Genomic DNA, 22506 nt, shown 5'->3' on the forward strand with positions numbered 1-22506 from the left:
AATGGCACTCCCTAAATACAGGTGTGCCAAGCTTGTAGTGTCATACCTCAAATCAAATCAAATCAAATGTTATTTGTCACATACACATGGTTAGCAGATGTTAATGCGAGTGTAGCGAAATGCTTGTGCTTCTAGTTCCGACAATGCAGTGATAACCAACAAGTAATCTAACTAACAATTCCAAAACTACTGTCTTATACACAGTGTAAGGGGATAAAGAATAGGTACATAAGGATATATGAATGAGTGATGGTACAGAGCAGCATACAGTAGATGGTATCGAGTACAGTATATACATATGAGATGAGTATGTAGACAAAGTAAACAAAGTGGCATAGTTAAAGTGGCTAGTGATACATGTATTACATAAGGATGCAGTCGATGATGTAGAGTACAGTATATACGTATGCATATGAGATGAATAATGTAGGGTAAGTAACATTATATAAGGTAGCATTGTTTAAAGTGGCTAGTGATATATTTACATCATTTCCCATCAATTCCCATTATTAAAGTGGCTGGAGTTGGGTCAGTGTCAATGACAGTGTGTTGGCAGCAGCCACTCAATGTTAGTGGTGGCTGTTTAACAGTCTGATGGCCTTGAGATAGAAGCTGTTTTTCAGTCTCTCGGTCCCAGCTTTGATGCACCTGTACTGACCTCGCCTTCTGGATGATAGCGGGGTGAACAGGCAGTGGTTCGGGTGGTTGATGTCCTTGATGATCTTTATGGCCTTCCTGTAACATCGGGTGGTGTAGGTGTCCTGGAGGGCAGGTAGTTTGCCCCCGGTGATGCGTTGTGCAGACCTCACTACCCTCTGGAGAGCCTTACGGTTGAGGGCGGAGCAGTTGCCGTACCAGGCGGTGATACAGCCCGCCAGGATGCTCTCGATTGTGCATCTGTAGAAGTTTGTGAGTGCTTTTGGTGACAAGCCAAATTTCTTCAGCCTCCTGAGGTTGAAGAGGCGCTGCTGCGCCTTCTTCACGACGCTGTCAGTGTGAGTGGACCAATTCAGTTTGTCTGTGATGTGTATGCCGAGGAACTTAAAACTTGCTACCCTCTCCACTACTGTTCCATCGATGTGGATAGGGGGTGTTCCCTCTGCTGTTTCCTGAAGTCCACAATCATCTCCTTAGTTTTGTTGACGTCGAGTGTGAGGTTATTTTCCTGACACCACACTCCGAGGGCCCTCACCTCCTCCCTGTAGGCCGTCTCGTCGTTGTTGGTAATCAAGCCTACCACTGTTGTGTCGTCCGCAAACTTGATGATTGAGTTGGAGCGTGCGTGGCCACGCAGTCGTGGGTGAACAGGGAGTACAGGAAAGGGCTCAGAACGCACCCTTGTGGGGCCCCGTGTTGAGGATCAGCGGGGAGGAGATGTTGTTGCCTACCCTCACCACCTGGGGGCGGCCCGTCAGGAAGTCCAGTACCCAGTTGCACAGGGCGGGGTCGAGACCCAGGGTCTTGAGCTTGATGACGAGCTTGGAGGGTACTATTATACTACTACTATACCTAAGAAAATAATCGAGGCTGTATTCTCTGCCAAAGGTGCTTCAACAAAGTACTGAGTAAAGGGTCTGAGTAGAATGTACATTTTATAAATAATGAACCTGTTTTTGCTTTGTCATTATGGGGTATTGTCTGTCGATTGATGAGGGGAAAAAAGTATTTAATCCATTTTAGAATAAGCATGAAAGGTAACAAAATGTGGAAGAAGTCCAGGAGTCTGAATACTTTCCAATTGCACTGTATAGACACCTGTTTTAATAAAATCAACTACATGCACTGAGCTTGTCTTGATGCTTTAAGCACACTGTGTGATTAAATAATTAAGACACACAAATGACGAGAGGCAGAGCGACCACAATTGATTTGATTGGGCCGGGCTGGGCTGGGCTGGGCACAGACTTGCTGCCCTGGGTTTAAAACATGTTGACAGCCTGTGTGTACCCATTGTCTACCAACTCTATGAGGCCATAAGCAAAGAAGAAAATGCTCTCCCAGAAGCAGCGCTCCTATTGGCTGGGGACTTTAATGCAGGCAAACTAAATCAATTTTATCAACTTTTTACCAGCATGTCACATGTGCAACCAGGGGGGGAAAAAATCCTAGACCACCTTTACTCCACAATTAGAGATGCATTTGGCAAACAAAGCTCTCCCCAGCAAATCTGAAAATATTTCTATCCTCCTGATTCCTGCTTACAAGTAAAAACTGAAGCAGGAAGAACCAGTGACTCGCTCAATACGGAAGTGGTCAGATGACACAGATGTTACTCTACAGGACTGTTTTGCTAGAACAGACTGGAATATGTTCCGGGATTCATCCAATGGCATTGAGGACTATACTACATCAGTCATCGGCTTCATCAATAAGTGCATCGATGACGTCGTCCCCACAGTGACTGTACGTACATATCCCAACCAGAAGCTATGGATTACAGGCAACATCTGCATCGAGCTAAAGGCTAGATCTGCCGCTTTCAAGGAGCGGGAGACTAATCCGGAATCTTATAAGGAGTCCCGCTATGCCCTCAGACGAGCCATCAAGCAAGAAAAGCGTCAAGATTGAATCTTACTACACCTGCTCTGTCACTTGTAGGATGTGGCAGGGCTTGAAAACTATTACGGACTACAAATGGAAACCCAGATGCGAGCTGCCCAGTGAAGCGAGTGTACCAGACGAGCTAAATGCCTTTCATGCTCGCTTCAAGGCAAGCATCCCTGAAGCATGCATGAGAGCACCAGCTGTTCTGGATGACTGTGTGATCAAGCTCTCGGTAGCCGATGTGAACAAAACCTTTAAACAGGTTAACATTCACAAAGCCGCTGGGCCAAACAGATTACCAGGACGTGTACTCAAAGCATGCAAGGACCAACTGTCAAGTGTCTTCACTGACATTTTCAACCTCTCCCTGACCGTGTGTCTGTAATACCTACAGGTTTCAAGTAGACCACCATAGTCCCTGTGCCCAGGAAGCGAATGTAACCTGCCTAAATGATTACCGCCCCGTGGCACTAACGTTAGTAGCCATGAAATTATTTGAAAGGCTGGTCATGGGTCACATTAATAGCATCCTCCCGGACACCCTAGACCCACTCCAATTCGCATACCGCCCCAACAGATGCACAGATGACACAATCTCAATCCCACTCCACATTGCCCTTTCTCACCTGGACAAAAGAACACCTATGTGAGAATGCTGTTCATTGACTACAGCTCAGCGTTCAACACCATAGTGCCCACAAAGCTCATCACCAAGCTAAGGACTCTGGGACTAAACACCTCCCTCTGCATCTGTATCCTGGACATACTGATGGGCTGCCCCCAGGTGGTAAGAGTAGGCAACAACATGTCTGCCACGCTGATTCTTAACACTGGGGCCCCTCAGGGGTGTGTACTTAGTCCCCTCCTGTATTCCCATGACTGCATGGCCAAACACGACTCCAACACCATCATTAAGTTTGTTGACGACATGACAGAGGTAGGCCTGATCACCGACAACGAGACAGCCTATAGCTACTGGCAATGTGGTGCCAGCACAAAAACCTCTCCCTCAATGTGAGCAAGACAAAGGAGCTGATTGTGGAATACAGGAAAAGGTGGGCTGAACAGGCCCCCATTAACATTGACGGGGCTGTAGTGGAGCTGGTCGCGAGTTTAAAAGTTCCTTGGTGTCCATATCACAAACAAACTATAATAGTTCAAACAAACAAAGACAGTCGTGAAGAGGGTAAAACAATACCTTTTCCCCTTCAGGAGACTGAAAAGATTTGGCATGGGTCCCCAGATCCTCAAAAGGTTCTACAGCTGCACCATCGATAGCATCCTGATCGGTTGCATCACCGCCTGGTATGTTCGGCCTCCGACTGCAAGGCGCTACAGAGGGTAGTACGAACGGCCCAGTACATCAGCTTCCTGCCATCCAGGACCTCAATACCAGGCGGTGTCAGAGGAAGGCCCTAAAAATTGTCAAAGACTCCAGCCACTCTAGTCATAGACTGTTCTCTCTGCTACCGCACAGCAAACGGTACCGGAGCGCCAAGTCTAGGACCAAGAGGCTTATAAACAGCTTCTACCCCCAAGCCATAAGACTCCTGAACAGCTAGTCAAATGGCTTCCCTGACTATTTGCATTGCCATCCCCTCTCCCCACTACCGGCACTCTCTGTTGTCATCTATGCATAGTCACTTTAATAACTCTACCTACATGTACATACTACCTCAACTAACCAGCACATTGACTCTGTTACCGGCACACCCCCTGTATATATTGTTATTTTTTACTGTTTCTCTTTAATCAATTGTTCCTTTCACCTCTTATTCTTATCCGTATTTTTTTGAAACTGCACTGTTAGATAGGGGCTCATAAGTAAGCATTTCACTGTAAGGTTGTATTCGGCGCATGTGACTAATACAATTTGATTTGATTTAATTGTGCTGAACCCAGGAAGATTAGCTGCTGCCTTAGCAGATCCCTAATAAATAGAAATACAAATCCACATTGATTGAAGTGGATTTAACAAGTGACATCAATAAGGGATCATAGCTATCATCTGGATACACCGGGTCAGTCTATGTCATGGAAAGAGCAGGTCTTCATCATTTTTTGTACACTCAGTGTATTGCTAGTATTACTTTGACATTTCGCTAGGCAGACACATTTAACTTAAATTTGTTAACTTCATATCTTCAGCCTGATCTAATGGCTATTGTATCATGTTTTAGATCTTCAAGTAATGGCAATCTGAGTGGGACTCAATACAAGGTAAGACATGCATTATAGTTACTTACGGCCCAGATATACCAAAAGATACAGTACAATAAGAAAATGATCAACTCCCACCTATGAAATTGACTGGACTGACAGTTCTACACAGTCTACAACATTCAGGAACGGCATTAAACACTTGAAAATTGGCACTGGACTAGATTTTATGCAATAGTTCAGAATTTTGATGCTACAAGGTAAGATTCAGATGTCTAGCATTCTAATTCCACCTTTTTATGTTTCCACGTTTAGTAAAACTCCCTTTGATCACCACAGTTACCCACACTTTTATGTGAGTGGGTGCTGAGAACTTCCATGCAACAACATGATTTGTTTGAATTTTGCTATGTTGGAGTCTGCTGTACAGTTATTGTTGTATTTCAGCAAGATATCTTGGGATGTCGTGCTCAGAGAAGATCATCATGCAAGGCCATTGGATGCAACTCCAACTGGAGTGAAGATATTCCCACTATAAAATGATTGCCGCCATTATTACATCATGTATACAACATTCTCACGCTTCAAAGAGGTGGATAGATAAATGCAAATTTTCTGATGTACATCATTAGGTTGTTGAATGTTCGACTCACTGTTATGTTTTACTTCACCATGGCCTCAGGAAGAACTGCTCATACAGACTGACTGCAAGATCTAGTGGAGAATTTCATGTATAGATGTATCAACTGTAGATTTCCTGCGCCTTGGACCTCTGTTGGTTTGGAAATTATCAGGTTTCAGGTAAGAGCCAAGTGCAGACTGTGTTGAAGTAACAATGTTTATTGAAATAACAGGGGCAGACAAATGACAGGGCAAGGCAGGCAAGGGTCGATAATCCAGAGTAGCGGCAAAGGTAACGGGTGGCAAGCAGGCTCAGGGTCAGGCAGAGGTGTCTGGAATCCAGAGGGGGGCAAGGTACAGTTCGGCATGCAGGGTCAGTCAGAGTGATCAGGCAGACGGGCTCAGAGTCAGGACAGGCAAGGGTCAAAAACCAGGAGGGCAAAAAACGCTGGTTGACTTGAACAAACAAGACAAACTGGCACAGACAGACAGAAAACACAGGTATAACCCAGGGGATAAGTTGGAAAGATGGGCGACACCTGGAGGGGGTGGAGACAAGCACAAGGACAGGTGAAACAGATCAGGGTGTGACAGTGTCATGACGTTGCCCTATTGGGTGAGGTTTATGACTCCCCCATAAATACCTTTCTCCCTTTCCTCTCCACTCTACAGAATGGACTCTTGGAAAGTCCTTTGTTAACATAGAAATGTGGTAACATCAAAAGGTTGGGGAATGGAAAAATATTACCCTTTCTCAACCAGTTGAAAGTGTCCTTTGGCACTTAAAGAATATGTCAGATCAGTTGGTGTCTGGGACATTATATCTAATGATAGGATTACATAAATTGTATCTTGGAAAGTCTACACATTCTAGATTCTATCAGATTCACATGGAATTGTTGTGCAATTGAAATGTTTCAAAATGAAACTATTTGTGAAAAGATTACATTTAATTTTAGCTTCCAAATGAAATAATTGTTTTCATAAGTAAACTATGCTCCCTCAGTGGCCACATCCAAGCGAACAGACATCGAACAGGAAGTCAAACTCAGTTCCCGACGACGTGAGGACTGGTGTCCATACGGTTAACTTGTTATGGCTGCATACCCAATACCGGGATTGATATGACAACTACCAGTGAAAATAGAGGCCGCCAAATTCAAACCACAGAAATCTCATAATTACAATTCCTAAAACATACATATGTCTTATATAATTTTAAAGCTATTCTCGTTGTTAATCCCACCAAAGTGTCTGATTTCAAATAGGCTTTTCAGCGAAAGCACGAAAAACGATTATGTTAGGTCTCCACCAAACCACAATAAGCACAGCCATTTTCCAGCGAAATATAGCATTTACAAAAAGCATAAATAAAGATAATCACTAACCTTGAATTATCTTCATCAGATGACACTCATAGGACTTCATGTTACACAATACATGCATGTTTTGTTTGATGAAGTTCATATTTACATTGGCGCGTTAGATTCACTAGTTCCAAAAACATCAAGTGATTTTGCATAGCCACATCATTTCAACAGAAATACTCATCATAAATGGAGATGATAATGCAAGTTATACACATGTAATTATAGATATACCTCTCCTTAATGCAACCGCTGTGTCAGATTTTTTTTTTAATTGACGGAAAAAGCAACCCATGCAATAATCTGGGACGGCGCTCAGAACAGTAGCCAAATTAGCCTCCATATTGGAGTCAACAGAAACCAGAAAATACATGATAAATGTTTCCTTACTGATAGAGGAAATTATGGTTGAAATGACTAATTATGTATACATTCCAATCAGAACTGACTAGTCCAAATGCTATAATGTACTGTACATGTGAATTTTCTCTCTTGCTCCCTTTCCCAATTGTATATAATGTAGTCAGGAGTTTAGTAACAATGAAGTTCTGTTCCTTAGTTCATTCAGTTGTACAAATCTCCAAGTGGTGGGAACGGGCCATCTCCAGATTGTCTAGAATGTTGATTTATACTGACTGGCCTTGACTTCGTGCTGATAACGCGAAGGCTCAAGAGCTAGGGGGCCCCTCTGCTTGTGAAATAGAACGTTTGGAAAACGCTGACGTCATTTTCAGTTTATAACCTGTGGAAATGTGTGTATGCGTCAGTACTCTCTTGTAATAAACGCTGTTTACCTTTGGCTTTTTAAGACTGGTCTCAATCTACTTCATGCATAATTAATGAACTTACAACTCATTAATGAATTATAAATGAGTGCAAATTGATTTTGGAATTCCTCTATCACTTACCTTTGATTAACTTAATCAGAATGCAGTCCTAGAAATCCCAGGTCCACAATAAATGCTTGATTTGTTAGAAAATGTCCGTTATTTATGTCCAATTAACTACTTTGGTTAGCGAGTTTGGTAAACAATTCCAAAGTCACAAAGCGCGTCCACTATAACGTGACGAATTGTCCAAAAGTTCCGTAACAGTCAGTAGAAACATGTCAAACGATGTACTGAATCAATCTTTAGAATGTTGTTTACATATATCTTGAATAATGTTCCAACCGGAGAATTAGAATTACTTCAGATGAGCGGTGGAACGCAAGTCCTTCCCCTGTGAACGCATGGTCCACTCATGGCTGTGGTGACTATTTTCTGTGTCAATCGACCCCACTTCACATTAGAGTCAATCAGATAAAGTTCTATTGACATCTAGTGGAAGGCGTAGGAAGTGAAAACTGATCCATATCTCGCTGTAATTTCAATGAGACCTTGGTTGAAAATCTGCCACCCCCAGAAACAAAAACAGAAGTGGAATTTCTCAGGTTTTTGACTGCTATATGAGTTCTTTTAGACTCACAGGCATAATTCAAACAGTTTTAGAAACTTCAGATTGTTTTCTATCCAATTCTAATAATAATGTGCAAATATTAGCAACTATGACTGAGGAGCAGGCCGTTTTATATGGGCACCTTTCATCCAAGCTACTCAATACTGCCCCTGCAGCCATAAGAAGTTAAAAGGGCTAATTTCAACTACAACCTAACGAAATTAACATTTAGTTCCGGATGACGTGAGGACTGGTGTCCATTCGTTTTAAAAAGCTAATTTCAATGTGGAGGTGATGATCACCACTCTGGAATGGTGAATTTCGACTAGACCCGCCAGAATACAGCGAGAGCTGATTATGGCAACTTGGTATGAACTTTGAACGATTATTCACTAAAGAAGTGACACATCCTAGACGTCAAGATATCAGCTGCAGCTGTAAACGTACGTGGCCTAGGAAAGGTCAGACAATCTCTGAAGAGCGACAGGGTACTTTAACATATCCGCTCTACAACACTACAACCAGAAAGATTCTTCAAAGGACGATCTCTGGGCAAACCAGTCTTCCATCTTCGACCCATCTATCGAAGCCCAGCTCAGAGTAAATACAGTGGGGAGAACAAGTATTTGATACACTGCCGATTTTGCAGATTTTCCTACTTACAAAGCATATAGAGGTCTGTAATATTTTTTATCATAGGTACACTTCAACTGTGAGAGACGTAATCTAAAACAAAAATCCAGAAAATCACATTGTATGATTTTTAAGTAATTCATTTGCATTTCATTGCATGACATAAGTGTTTGATCACCTACCAACCAGTAAGAATTCCGGCTCTCACAGACCTGTTAGATTTTCTTTAAGAAGCACTCCTGTTCTCCACTCATTACCTGTATCAACTACACCTGTTTGAACTCGTTACCTGTATAAAAGACACCTGTCCACACACTCAATCAAACATACTCCAACCTCTCCACAATGGCCAAGACCAGAGAGCTGTGTAAGGACATCAGGGTTAAATTGTAGATGGGCTACAGGACAATAGGCAAGCAGCTTGGTGAGAAGGCAATAACTGTTGGCACAATTATTAGAAAATGGAAGAAGTTCAAGATGACGGTCAATCACCCTCGGTCTGGGGCTCCATGCAAGATCTCACCTCATGGGGCATCAATGATCATGAGGAAGGTGAGGGATCAGCCCAGAACTACATGGCAGGACCTGGTCAATGACCTGAAGAGAGCTGGGACCACAGTCTCAAAGAAAACAATTAGTAACACACTACGCCGTCATGGATTAGAATCCTGCAGCGCACGCAAGGTCACCCTGCTCAAGCCAGCGCATGTCCAGGCCCGTCTGAAGTTTGCCAATGACCGTCTGGATGATCCAGAGGAGGAATGGGAGAAGGTCATATGGTCTGATGAGACAAAAATAGAGCTTTTTGGTCTAAACTCCACTCGCCGTGTTTGGAGAAAGAAGAAGGATGAGTACAACCCCAAGAACACCATCCTGCAAAGGGGACAGGACGACTGCACCGTATTGAGGGGAGGATGGATGGGGCCATGTATCGCGAGATCTTGGCCAACAACCTCCTTCCCTCAGTAGGAGCATTGAAGATGGGTCGTGGCTGGGTCTTCCAGCATGACAACGACCCGAAACACACAGCCAGGGCAACTAAGGAGTGGCTCCGTAAGAAGCATCTCAAGGTCCTGGAGTGGCCTAGCCAGTCTCCAGACCTGAACCCAATAGAAAATCTTTGGAGGGAGCTGAAAGTCCATATTTGCCCCGAAACCTAAAGGACCTGGAGAAGGTCTGTATGGAGGAGTGGGCCAAAATCCCTGCTGCAGTGTATGCTAACCTGGTCAAGAACTACAGAAAACATATGATCTCTGTAATTACAAACAAAGGTTTCGGTACCAAATATTAAGTTCTGCTTTTCTGATGTATCAAATACTTTTGTCATGCAATAAAATGCCAATTAATTACTTAAAAATCATACAATGTGATTTTCTGGATTTTTGTTTTATATTCCGTCTCTCATAGTTGAAGTGTACCTATGATAATAATTACAGACATCTACATGCTTTGTAAGTAGGAAAACCTGCAAAATCGGCAGTGTATCAAATACTTGTTGTCCCCACTGTATATAACATGCATTTTCCTTTTCCGATAGGGACGGTTATTAGAATGCATAAGATTCTGTATTTACGATAGCATAGCTTCTTTCTCAAGGTCCGATAGAGACCCATTCCCCTTTGTCCCTCAGACTTCCCGCTCTTTCATTAAAATCTAACACTTTCTTTGTGCAACCAGCCGTCATATCGGTTTCGTCCGCTAGGGACCTTATCTTTTATGACATGATTAGTAATCAATGTATGATCTACCCTGTGTATATGTAATTCTGTGTGATTATTTAGGTATTTAATAAATAAATAAATAAGCCAATTTGTGTATTGCTGATTCAAATTATTAGCTAGTGTTCGTGCAGATAACCAAGTACTTATAAGAATGAGACCGATCGAGGTGACAGTTAATAATTGACTGCAATTGATATAAAAGATCTTCAGATTTTTAAGGGAGTGGATTCGGGAGATAGCCGCTCTATATAAATGAATGTTTCCGTGGTGCCCCAGGTTATTAATAGTTGCATGGTTGAATTAAATCACGTAATCAATTAAATTTTAGATAATCAATTTGATTATAATTTAATCAGTCAGAGACACGACAACAGAAATTAACATTTTCTGGTTATATTATTTGATGGAATGTTAGTAATAAATAACCCCCCCAAACGTTATATCCCTCCGGATATGGTGCACGGAAATGTGTGTGGTCTGCGGCAGTTTCCCAACCCCGGTCCTCCAGTGCCCCCAACAACACACATTTTTGTTGTAGCTCCGGACAAAAAACACCTGATCCAACTTTTTTAGGACTTGATGATTAGTTTACAAGTAGAATAAGATGTGCTTGTCCGGGGCCACAAAAACATGATGTACTGTTGGGGGTACTTGAGGACCGGAGTTGTGAAACACTGGTCTACTGCACCAGCCTCAGATGTTCAGTCACTTTTGTATAGTCTAATTGTCCCCTTAGTGTCTGTCATCTTGATTTAAATGAATGCCTTCACACATTAATTTGAATTCAGATACAGCCCTACTTAGTTAAGCGTCTATTCCAATGTTGATTGTTTGGATATTTTTATTACTTTTTAATATACACTACCGTTCAAATATTTGGGGTCACTTAGAAATGTCCTTGTTTTTTAAAGAAAAGCACAAACTAGACACTAATGTACTTGTACTCTTGCTCAGTTGTGCCCCGGGGCTTCCCACACCTCTTTCTGTTCTGGTTAGAGCCAATTTGCACTGTTCTGTGAAGGGAGTAGTACACAGCATTGTAGATCTTCAGTTTCTTGGCAATTTCTCGCATGGAATAGCCTTCATTTCTCAGAAAAAAATAGACTGACGAGTTTCAGAAGACTGTTCTTTGTTTCTGGCCATTTTGAGCCTGTAATCGAACCCACAATTGCTGATGCTCCAGATACTCAACTAGTCTAAAGAAGGCCAGTTTTATTGCTTCTTTAATCAGAACAACAGTTTTCAGCTGTGCTAACATAATTTCAAAAGGGTTTTCTAATGATCAATTAGCCTTTTAAAATGATTAACTTGGATTAGATAACACAACGTGCTATTGGAACACAGGAGTGACGGTTGATGATAATGGGCCTCGGTATGCCTATATTCCATTAATAATCTGCCGTTTCCAGCTACTTATTTTTTTTTTTACCCTTATTTAACTAGGCAAGTCAGTTAAGAACAAATTCTTATTTTCAATAACGGCCTAGGAACAGTGGGTTAATTGCCTTTTTCAGGGGCAGAACGACAGATTTTTACCTAGTCAGCTCGTGGATTCGATCTTGCAACCTTTCGGTTACTTGTCCAATGCTCTAACCACTAGGTGGCAGCTACAATAGTAATTTAGAACATTAACGTCTACACTGTATTTCTGATCAATTTGACGTTATTTTAATGGACAAAAAATGAATTTCTTTCAAAAACAAGGCCATTTCTAAGTGACCCCAAACTTTTGTACATTAGTTTATATTTTTTCTGTATTTGGTTACTGTACAAGGTGTGCACCTTATTTTGTTCTGAATTCCTGTTGAATTTATGTTCAACTCATGGGATGGGGTCTGTGTGATATGAAGTGTTTCCTACTAAACATCCTTTTTTCAGGACCCTGTCTTTCAAAGATAATTAATACAAATCCAAATAACTTCACAGATCTTCCTCGTAAAGGGTTTAAACACTGTTTCCCATGCTTGTTCAATTAACTATAAAACAATTAATGAACATGCACCTGTGGAACGGTTGTTAAGACACTAACAGCTTATAGAAGGTAGGAAATTAAGGTCACAACTATGAAAACTTAGGACACTAAAGAGGCCTTTCTACCGACTCTGAATAACACAAAAGGAAAGATGCCCCTGCTCATCTGCGTGGATATTCCTTAGTTATGCTGCAAGGAGGCATAAGGACTGTAGATATGGCCAGGGCAATAAATTGCAATGTCCTTACTGTGAGACGCCTAAAACAGTGCTATAGGGAGACAGTACGGACAGCTGATCGTCCTCGTAGTGGCAGACCACGTGTAACAACATCCTGCACAGGATCAGTACATTGTTCATTTTATGGCGCAGTTGTTGAATCTTGTTATGCTCATACACATATTTACACTTGTTAATTAAGTTTGCTGAAAATAAATGCAGTTGACAGTGCGAGGACGTTTCTTTTCTTGCTGAGTTCATGTAATAAACTGAACTGTTAAAACTTGTCTTTAATCAAGCCAGGCACCTGTTTCAGAGAGGGATGGCAAACCTGAAATTGGATGCAAAGGCATTGGTGACCCTTTTATCTTTGATTAAACTTGGGAGGTAATACTTCCAAGGTTTTAATTCCAAACTAAAATTGCTCATTTAATTTTACACGTGCCATAATTTTTTATCACATGAAAAATCAGACTAGTGTCATAAGATATCTAGTAACCCCAGATTTAGGACTTCTGTTAACATCTCAAAATGTCACCCTTTCAGCCCTTTGGGCAAGAGTGCCCCTATTGCTGCCCTTTGGGCAAGAGTGCCCCTTATTGGTCCTCCAACACCACTTCAAGCAACAACTGGTGCCATATGTATCAAGTGTCTCAGAGAAGGAGTGCTGATTTAGGATCATTTTTGCCTTTTAGGTCACAATGAATAAAATTTCATGCACAGAGGGGACCTGATCCTAGATCAGCACTACTATTCTGAGACTCTTGATACATACAGCCCCTGGTCTCCCATCCACAGATTGACCAGGCCCGACCCTAGATAGCTTCAGTCAAAATGTGCAGCATATTCAATGTGAGCAGAAATACTGTTATCATCATCTCCATACTTTGGAGAAATTAGGTTCAGTGACATTTACTTTTGTTTTTAGCCATAGCTTATAAAATATGAGGGTTACTGATGCAGTCTAGTTAACTATGCCGTCTCGAAGCACTGCTTATTCTGCAACAGCTTTCCCCCACCAGCTTCCTAATGTTATTTTCAGACTGATCACTAGAAATAGATGGGTGATTTGGGACGTTTGAAAAGGTCCCCAGAACGTCGATATATGCCTCACGAAAAAGTATTGCCCAGCACTGGGAGCAAACTCGTGATGCTCAGAGCCGGAGCTTAGACCACATGCTAGAGTTCACAACGCTCTAGCAAGCCGCAATAATACTTGAAGATACTTGATTATGATAGCACGTCATTTTTAATTACTTTGTTTTAAGCCTTCCCCAAACCATAGCCAGAACTTTAACCTCTCAGATTAAAAACTTAAACCTTTGAGTTGTTTCTTTTTAACCCATTACAGTCTAAGCCCTGTCTAGGGAGGGGGGTCATTTTGATATTTGATTTGGAATCTTAAGACCCCTTTGGTATCCAAAAAAATATATTTTAAAATTAATTGATGAAAAATTGTATTTAGCCTTACTGCTATTAACCCATAGAAACATACTGAATAAAATATCCACTACATGGAACAACAGAAAGTTCCCCCCCAAGAAATCCAAATAAAGTTTGTTCTTAAGTGTCTGTCCTATATCTGAGAGATTTATGAAAGATAAGGGAACGTTTGTTCTTTTTTTATACATGGATTTAACCCCTTATTTTTTGTCACTAAACAGACTCCATATGTTTTCTCAACTGGTACCGGGGGACCTTCAGACGAGTCTTGTGAGGCCTATGTGTTCATGAGAGTCTCCACCTTCCACCGAGGGGTCATGTTAGTGTGTAGCCCAAACTGTTCGGATGCTACAGACAGAAGTTGGCAGATCGGCTGTACCGACTTCAGATGAGTCGCAAGAGGCTTGAGGGGGTCGTAGAGCAAAACTTAGGCCAGACCACTACGCTACAGCCGATTTTGCGAGAAGGCCGATTTTCGGGATGTCTCATGGTCTGACAAACACTGCAGCTCTGTCACCTTTCACCACAGATGTGGAAGTGTGACATTGGCAGATGCAGTGGATTAAGACGCTTCCAATGCAAAAAGATATCTCTCGCTTGAACTGACGGGGGCGTGGATATAGACTCTCTGGGTTTAACCCTGTAACCATGCAGAATTAACCCTGTAACAACGCAGAATGAATACGTCAAAACAGTTCGAAGGAAAATCATAAGATCATGTTGGTTATTTTATAGTACCACAATAATGTGCTTGTCAACAGCCCAATAGTACAGCAGAAGCAAACTGAAAAGGGTTTGAAATGTTTTGATGCAAAAATGGAAGACAATGCTTTTATTTTTTACCCCTTTGTATCCCCAATTTTGTCATATCCAATTGGGTAGTTAGTCTTGTCCCATCGCTTCAAGTCCCGTACGGACTCGGGAGAGGTAAGGTCGATAGCCATGCATTCTCAAAAATACAACCCTGCCAAGCCGCACTGCTTCTTGACACACTGCTCGCTTAACCCGGAAGCCATCTGTACCAATGTGTCGGAGGAAACACTGTACAACTGGTGCCAGTGTGCATTCGCCCGACCTGCTACAAGAGTCGCTAGAGCACGATGGGTCAAGGACATCCTGGCTGGCAAAACCTTCCCCTAATCCAGAAAACGCTGGGCCAATTGTCCGCCGCCTCATGGGTCTTCTGGTCGAGGCCGGCTGCGACACAGCCCAGGATCTGTAGTGACGCCTGGATCTGGATCTGTAGTGACGCCTCAAGCACTGCAGTGCCTTAGACCGCTGTGTCACTCAGGAGGCCCAACCTAATGTTGTTTGGCAGCAACATGGGATTCATTCTTAGCATTTTGACAGGTTACGCTCCCTAATTGCATATTCTTGGGATAAACAAATTCTAGGCACAGTCCAAATGTAAATACTGTAGATTCAGATTAAATGTGATGGCTTATACAGTGGGGCAAAAAAGTATTTAGTCAGCCACCAATTGTGCAAGTTCTCCCACTTAAAAAGATGAGAGAGGCCTGTAATTTTCATCATAGGTACACTTCAACTATGACAGACAAAATGAGAAAGAAAATCCAGAAAATCACATTGTAGGATTTTTTATGAATTTATTTGCAAATTATGGTGGAAAATAAGTATTTGGTCACCTACAAACAAGCAAGATTTCTGGCTCTCACAGACCTGTAACTTCTTCTTTAAGAAGCTCCTCTGTCCTCCACTCGTTACCTGTATTAATGGCACCTGTTTGAACTTGTTATCAGTATAAAAGGCACCTGTCCACAACCTCAAACAGTCACACTCCAAAATCCACTATGACCAAGACCAAAGAGCTGTCAAAGGACACCAGAAACAAAATTGTAGACCTGCACCAGGCTGGGAAGACTGAATCTGCAGTAGATAAGCAGCTTGGTTTGAAGAACTGTGGGAGCAATTATTAGGAAATGGAAGACATACAAGACCACTGATAATCTACCTCGATCTGGGACTCCACGCAAGATCTCAGCCCATGGGGTCAAAATGATCACAAGAACGGTGAGCAAAAATCCCAGAACCACACAGGGGGACCTAGTGAATGACCTGCAGAGAGCTGGGACCAAAGTAACAAAGCCTACCATCAGTAACACACTACGCCGCCAGGGACTCAAATCCTGCAGTGCCAGATGTGTCCCCCTGCTTAAGCCAGTACATGTCCAGGCCCGTCTGAAGTTTGCTAGAAAGCATTTGGATGATCCAGAAGAAGATTGGGAGAATGTCATATGGTCAGATTAAACCAAAATATAACTTTTTGGTAAAAACTCAACTTGTCGTGTGTGGAGGACAAAGAATGCAGAGTTGCATCCAAAGAACACCATACCTACTGTGAAGCATGGGGGTGGAAACATCATGCTTTGGGGCTGTTTTTCTGCAAAGGGACCAGGACGACTGATCCGTGTAAAGGAAAGAATGAATGGGGCCATGTATCGTGAGATTTTGAGTGAAAACCTCCTCCCATCAGCAAGGGCATTGAAGCGTGGCTGGGTCTTTCAGCATGACAATGATCCCAAACACACCGCCCGGGCAACGAAGGAGTGGCTTCGCAAGAAGCATTTCAAGGTCCTGGAGTGGCCTAGCCAGTCTCCAGATCTCAACCCCATAGAAAATCTTTGGAGGGAGTTGAAAGTCAGTGTTGCCCAGCAACAGCCCCAAAACATCACTGCTCTAGAGGAGATCTGCATGGAGGAATGGGCCAAAATACCAGCAACAGTGTGTGAAAACCTTGTGAAGACTTACAGAAAACGTTTGACCTCTGTCATTGCCAACAAAGGGTATATAACAAAGTATTGAGATAAACTTTTGTTATTGACCAAATACTTTTTTTCCACCATAATTTGCAAATAAATTCATTAAAAATCCTACAATGTGATTTTCTGGATTTTTTTCCCCTCATTTTGTCTGTCATAGTTTAAGTGTACCTATGATGAAAATTACAGGCCTCTCTCATCTTTTTAAGTGGGAGAACTTGCACAATTGGTGACTGACTAAATACTTTTTTGCCCCACTCCAAATAGCAGACACCAAGGGTACAGCATCTGTGCCATCTGTAAATCAGAATTTACCTGCATACAGAAATGTGTAGATGGTATTAAGATTGTATCTAAATGTTTATGATTTAAATCAAATCAAATTGTATTTGTCACATGCGCCGACTACAACAGGCGTTTACCATGACATGCTTACTTACAAGCCCTTAACCAACAATGCAGTTCAAGAAATAGTAAATAAAAATCTTGTCAATCAAAAAGTGGTACAATAAATGTACATATCAATGATGAGGCTATATACAGGGGGTAATATACAGGAGTCGAGGTAATTTGTAAAGAGACTATGCATAGATAATAAATAGCGAGAAGCAGCCGTGTAAAAATGAAGGGGGCGTGGGTGGCATACGTACAACCCTCTGTAGTGCCTTACGATCAGATGCTGAGCAGTTGCTATACCAGGCAGTGATGCAACCGGTCAGGAAGCTCTCGATGGTGCAGCTGTATGACGTTTTGAGGATCTGAGGACCCATGCCAAATCTTTTAGTCTCCTAAGGGGGAAACGGTGTTGTTGTGCCCTCCTCACAACCTTCTTGGTGTGTTTAGACCATGGTAGTTTGTTGGTGATGTGGACACCAAGGAACTTAAAACTCTCGACCCACATAAGAGCCACTTTCCCTTCAGTCACCCCAGGCATGAATACAGAGTTTGACAGCTCTACTCCTCTGAATTTAGTCTTACATGATTTGGGAGATTCAGATAGAATTTGATCACCTTGTTTTCCCTCTCTAATTTTTGTGATTTAGCTGACACTCATAACCAGAGTGACACTCTCTCTCTGAGTGTATACATTTTCATACTGGTCCCCATGGGAGTTGAACCCACTATGCTGGTGTTGCAAACACCATGCTCTACCAACTGAGCCACTTGGGGGTCTCTCTCTCTCTCTCTCTCTCTCTCTCTCTCTCTCTCTCTCTCTCTCTCTCTCTCTCTCTCTCTCTCTCTCTCTCTCTCTCTCTCTCTCTCTCTCTCTCTCTCTCTCTCTCTCTCTCTCTCTCTCTCTTCTCTCTCTCTCTCTCTTCTGTCTCTCTCTCTCTCTCTCTCTCCTCTCTCTCTCGCTCTCATATATATATATATTTTGTGTGGTTACAAATAAGGGAATAGTCAAATGTATTCCATCCTGAATAATCCAAATGTTTGCCCTGTTCAATATACAATATAACATTGCATTAAGATCAGCTAACGACCCCATCCCCACCCCCACATAGATACGAGTATCCCAGCAGCCCACAACATCCTTAAAAATACCTTAACCCGAATCAATAACATGGAAGGACAATTAAACTTGCTTGAGATGAATATATGAGGTAGTTATTTTTTAAATCTCTTACAAATAATAACACTATCACATACCTAAACATCACGCTTGCAACGTACATTTGTGGATATAAAGACGACTCCGTAATGAATTCAAAAACACTTTGACTAACTATAGACCACCACGCAATATGGCACGATTCAACAAGCCAATAAGGTATACATTAAATCACTTACTTTAAGACGGCGCTGTCCCCTTGTCTGACAGTGATGTTGTCCTTTGAAAAAGAATCCCCGCTCCTCGCTGGCACTCCTGCAGGTACAAGGAATAGCAGTCTTAGACCGATGACAATAAGGCATTTCCAAGGCGCCACAAAATAACCACAAATGCCCATTTTCCGTCACTGCTCAACTTCCACGGAAACTTGAATGTCAAATATTCCTTGCTCGGTGCAAAGTAGGTACCGCCACAGCAATTCGACTCCACTCAATATGCTGTTGTGGTGGTCGACCTCTATTTCTTTGCCTCAAATAGAAGGTGAGAATGTGGCGTGTTATCGTTCAATATAATAAAGTAGGCAATATCTGCGGCTCCAGTACTCTTGGATATCTCCAAGAAATGTCCAGCAGCTACAACAGGCGATGTGTTTTTTCGGAAAGCTGATGTAGGCTAGACTGTCTCCCCTGCTCTGTGTATGTTATTTGTACTCGCCAAGAGATGGATGATCGCGCAAAGATGCATCAGCAAAGTCTCCACTTGGGTAGTTCTGCCGATAGCCTACAGCACAACACTGCAGTGACTCGTAAAACAAGTATGCTCTGAAATCAGGTGTGTATTCTTATTTGTCAAGTAGACTACATAAACTAAATCCACCAGACAGCCAGCTCCGCGGAATCAAGTGAAATCACTCCTTCATAATGAGTGTGTGCCTTGCGCAGGCGAGTCAGTGCTCTCGGGCGCGCGTTATACAACTGTGTACCATCTGCGCAGCATCCCTACTCCCGCTATTTTTACCACCCCAGTGGATGATCAAGCAAGCGATTTGTATTGATAAATCTATAGGCTGTGTATATACTTCTATATATACTATTCTGCGTTATAATGGCAATAACCACCACAATTAATAGGCCAATCGGGTTGCCTAAATCATTAACATAATGCAGTCAATTATTTGAATACTGTATTGGGAACGCTTAGCTAATCAACTGACATGTACTCACTTTAACATATCAATAATGATCTATGCTCTACTGAATAGTATAAGTGGAAGGCTATACTATTGTGTGTGTGTGTGTGTGACTGTTTGCACATGCGTGTGTGTGTGAGATGGGGGGGGCATGTATTTGGAGATATATTTCATAATTTATTTTCAAATACATATAAAACGTTGTGTACATTTAATGCTTAAATAGTATCGGAAAGAGATTTTGTTTAGTGTGTGCAGCTCATTCCTGAAATGTATATTTGTAGCCCTAGACATACTGTCAATGTTGAAATGACACAATGTTTGGTCCCAGTGAAGTTTGTGAGTAAATACATTTGACCTATACCTGCAGTAGGTACCATGCATAGGTTTTTGCAATGTACGGCATGAGCTGGTTGTTGAATAGCTCTGCCCAAACATCGTTCCATAGCATTATCATAAGCACTTATGTGTCCTCAGGGTCTTGGCTACAAGTAACCCTATTCCCGGAGAGCTGATGACCTGTAGGTTTTCCCTCCAACCCTAATCTAGCGCACCTGATTCTAATATTTAGCTGGTTGATAAACTGAATCAAGTTAGTTACAACTGACGTTAGAGCGAAAACCTACAGGGGGGTAGCTCTCCAGGAACAGGATTGGAGAGCCCTGAACTAGGGTATGCAGTGCACATCACTGCGCTAGGAGAAGTTCGCAATGTTATTATAAGCATGTTATTCCATCCCAGATCACATATTAACACACCCAAAGCATTGCCCTTCTAATTTCATCCACGGAAATATGCATGTTTGTATGCATGAGGGTTGATTTGGCAGACGGAGCCAGAGATATAGGGGTCACTGTTTGTTTTGACATGCACACAGTCCCTTGGATTTACTGAGGCGGTGTTCAATTTATTATAAGGTTGTTAGTGGGCGAAGTATGATGATGACCCCATCCGAAGAAATTGGGCTAAGATAAGAGTTAATTAAAACTCTATCTAGACAGTGATGCAACCTGAGCATGGTCTGCTTGCACGACGTCCACATCGAACTCAATGGCTTTTTAATTAAAACCCCTCATGCTGACCTCAGCAAATCTAAGATATGTGTTCTTAATTAACGTGGGGTTGCTAGGTAGGGGGGAACGTCTCGGTGAAACACTTGTTTCCAAAACACCCCCAGCTGATTAGGATGACAACATGTTGTGTATGATAGACTTACTATAACATCAGAGCTGTTTATTAGCTTGAACAGCCTCATCTTAATTAAAATGCCTACTCTGTGATATTTACAGACATTCTGGATAATGTAAATTAATTATACAGTATATACAAATATAACTTATACATACCCCATGCCATGAGCTTTAGGCAACTGTCTAACCCCACCATAACCCAAAATATAAGGACGTTCCACATCCCTCAACTTTATAGCAAACCAAATGGCAGGGTTGTGGTTTTACTCTTTTTCGAATTGCATAGTGGGCCTTTAAGCTACAATATATAGGGCGATGGAACATTACATTTTTAACTATATGGCTGAGTCTACCATTTCAATTACCTGGGGGTTAGGAGTAAATTCACAGGTATATTTAGGAAACTTTACAGTACTTTTAAAGAGTCTTTTGTCACAGTAAGAGTGTGTAATCCAGAGGAAATTATTTAAGCATATGGTGCCCTTCAATTAATTGAATGTGCAGTCATCTTCTTTCTGAATTATCAATAGCTCTATTCACTCAGTTCCCTGGAGAGATATTCAACATAGATATGCTGATACCTTGCATTAGGCAGGCATGGCTCATCTGACCTTTATATGACTTCCCTAGGAGGAAATGACATGCATGCTAACTAGAGTATCATTGATACTGAGCCCAGTCAATGAAGGCCTTGACCTTGAGCTCAACTCTGAATATGGCATCATTTAAGAATTTGCTGTAATTTAGACTAAACATGCAAGAAACATGATTTTTTGGCAGCTTGTTAATTTTCAAAATGTTTGAAAATAAACATTTGTGTGCATATGTAACTTTTGAAGGCTCAGTAACAAAGCGGTACTTTTTGAAGGCTCTAGCAATTTTTCCAAGCTATGCAGTCTAGATTTATTTTGACAGTAGGCAAAGCATGAAAGATATCAGCACATTGGTGGGTACACGGCCTGGTGAGCACTATAGCAAATGAAAGTACTTATTTATTCCTAAGAAGTCCAGGGACAGAGAGAATGGTGGTGTTCTTTCACCCTGAAAGGGCCTGCACACAGTACTTCTTGTGCAACAGTAAATGTTGTTTTTCCTCATCTGTGATTATGCTTAGTTGGGTGGAAACTCAGCTGTCATCCTAGGATGGATTCCACTCCCTTGAAGGTGAATGCATTTTAGATGTAATTTCCATCAAAATGTTACTCAAATGAAACTATAATCTCGGGATGGATGGAATCAACCACTGATAACATTTGGAATGGCAAAGTGAGCAAAAATATGCTTCAATTGTAAAATATTTCAAAAGAGATGAAGAATAATTTCGTATGGATAATTGTCCAAATTCAAGAGAAGACATTGCAGTTTTGGCCAGCTCAGGCAATCGGCAGAGACTATTAATAATGAATGACCATTCTAGGCCAATATAATGGCCCTATATCGGACCACACTGACAAGCAGAGCCCACACTCATGATAAAAGCCTTGACCCTCAACCTTTTCTTTTGCTGGTTTTGGGGCATCTTCTACCTTAAGTTGCTTAGAGGTTCATGTTGTTTCTCATAATCAGCAGAAACAAACTCCCATGGTAACCGCATGTAGCACGCCATGCTAGGCCTGAAGGCATTGTAGAAATGTTGATGATGAACGAGTAAGACTACACAATGTTATTTACCGTACACTT

At 41.9% G+C, this 22506-nt stretch overlaps 1 protein-coding gene across 2 annotated transcripts in view; it reads right to left on the reverse strand.

Moving 5' to 3' along the window:
- The window catches only part of LOC118391032 (opioid-binding protein/cell adhesion molecule-like), a 403605-nt gene that overhangs the window by 237815 nt on the left and 143284 nt on the right, over positions 1-22506 (reverse strand). Inside the window, exon 2 of one of the 2 annotated variants that reach the window (XM_035781967.2) lies at positions 18687-18762. In XM_035781967.2, coding sequence (XP_035637860.1) covers positions 18687-18762 — 76 coding nt within the window. Of the gene's footprint in view, positions 1-18686; positions 19398-22506 lie in introns of those variants that run through there. The other variant, XM_035781966.2, reaches the window with a different exon arrangement.

Source organism: Oncorhynchus keta, chromosome 12, assembly GCF_023373465.1.
Source record: "Oncorhynchus keta strain PuntledgeMale-10-30-2019 chromosome 12, Oket_V2, whole genome shotgun sequence".
NCBI classification, from domain to species: Eukaryota; Metazoa; Chordata; class Actinopteri; order Salmoniformes; family Salmonidae; genus Oncorhynchus; species Oncorhynchus keta.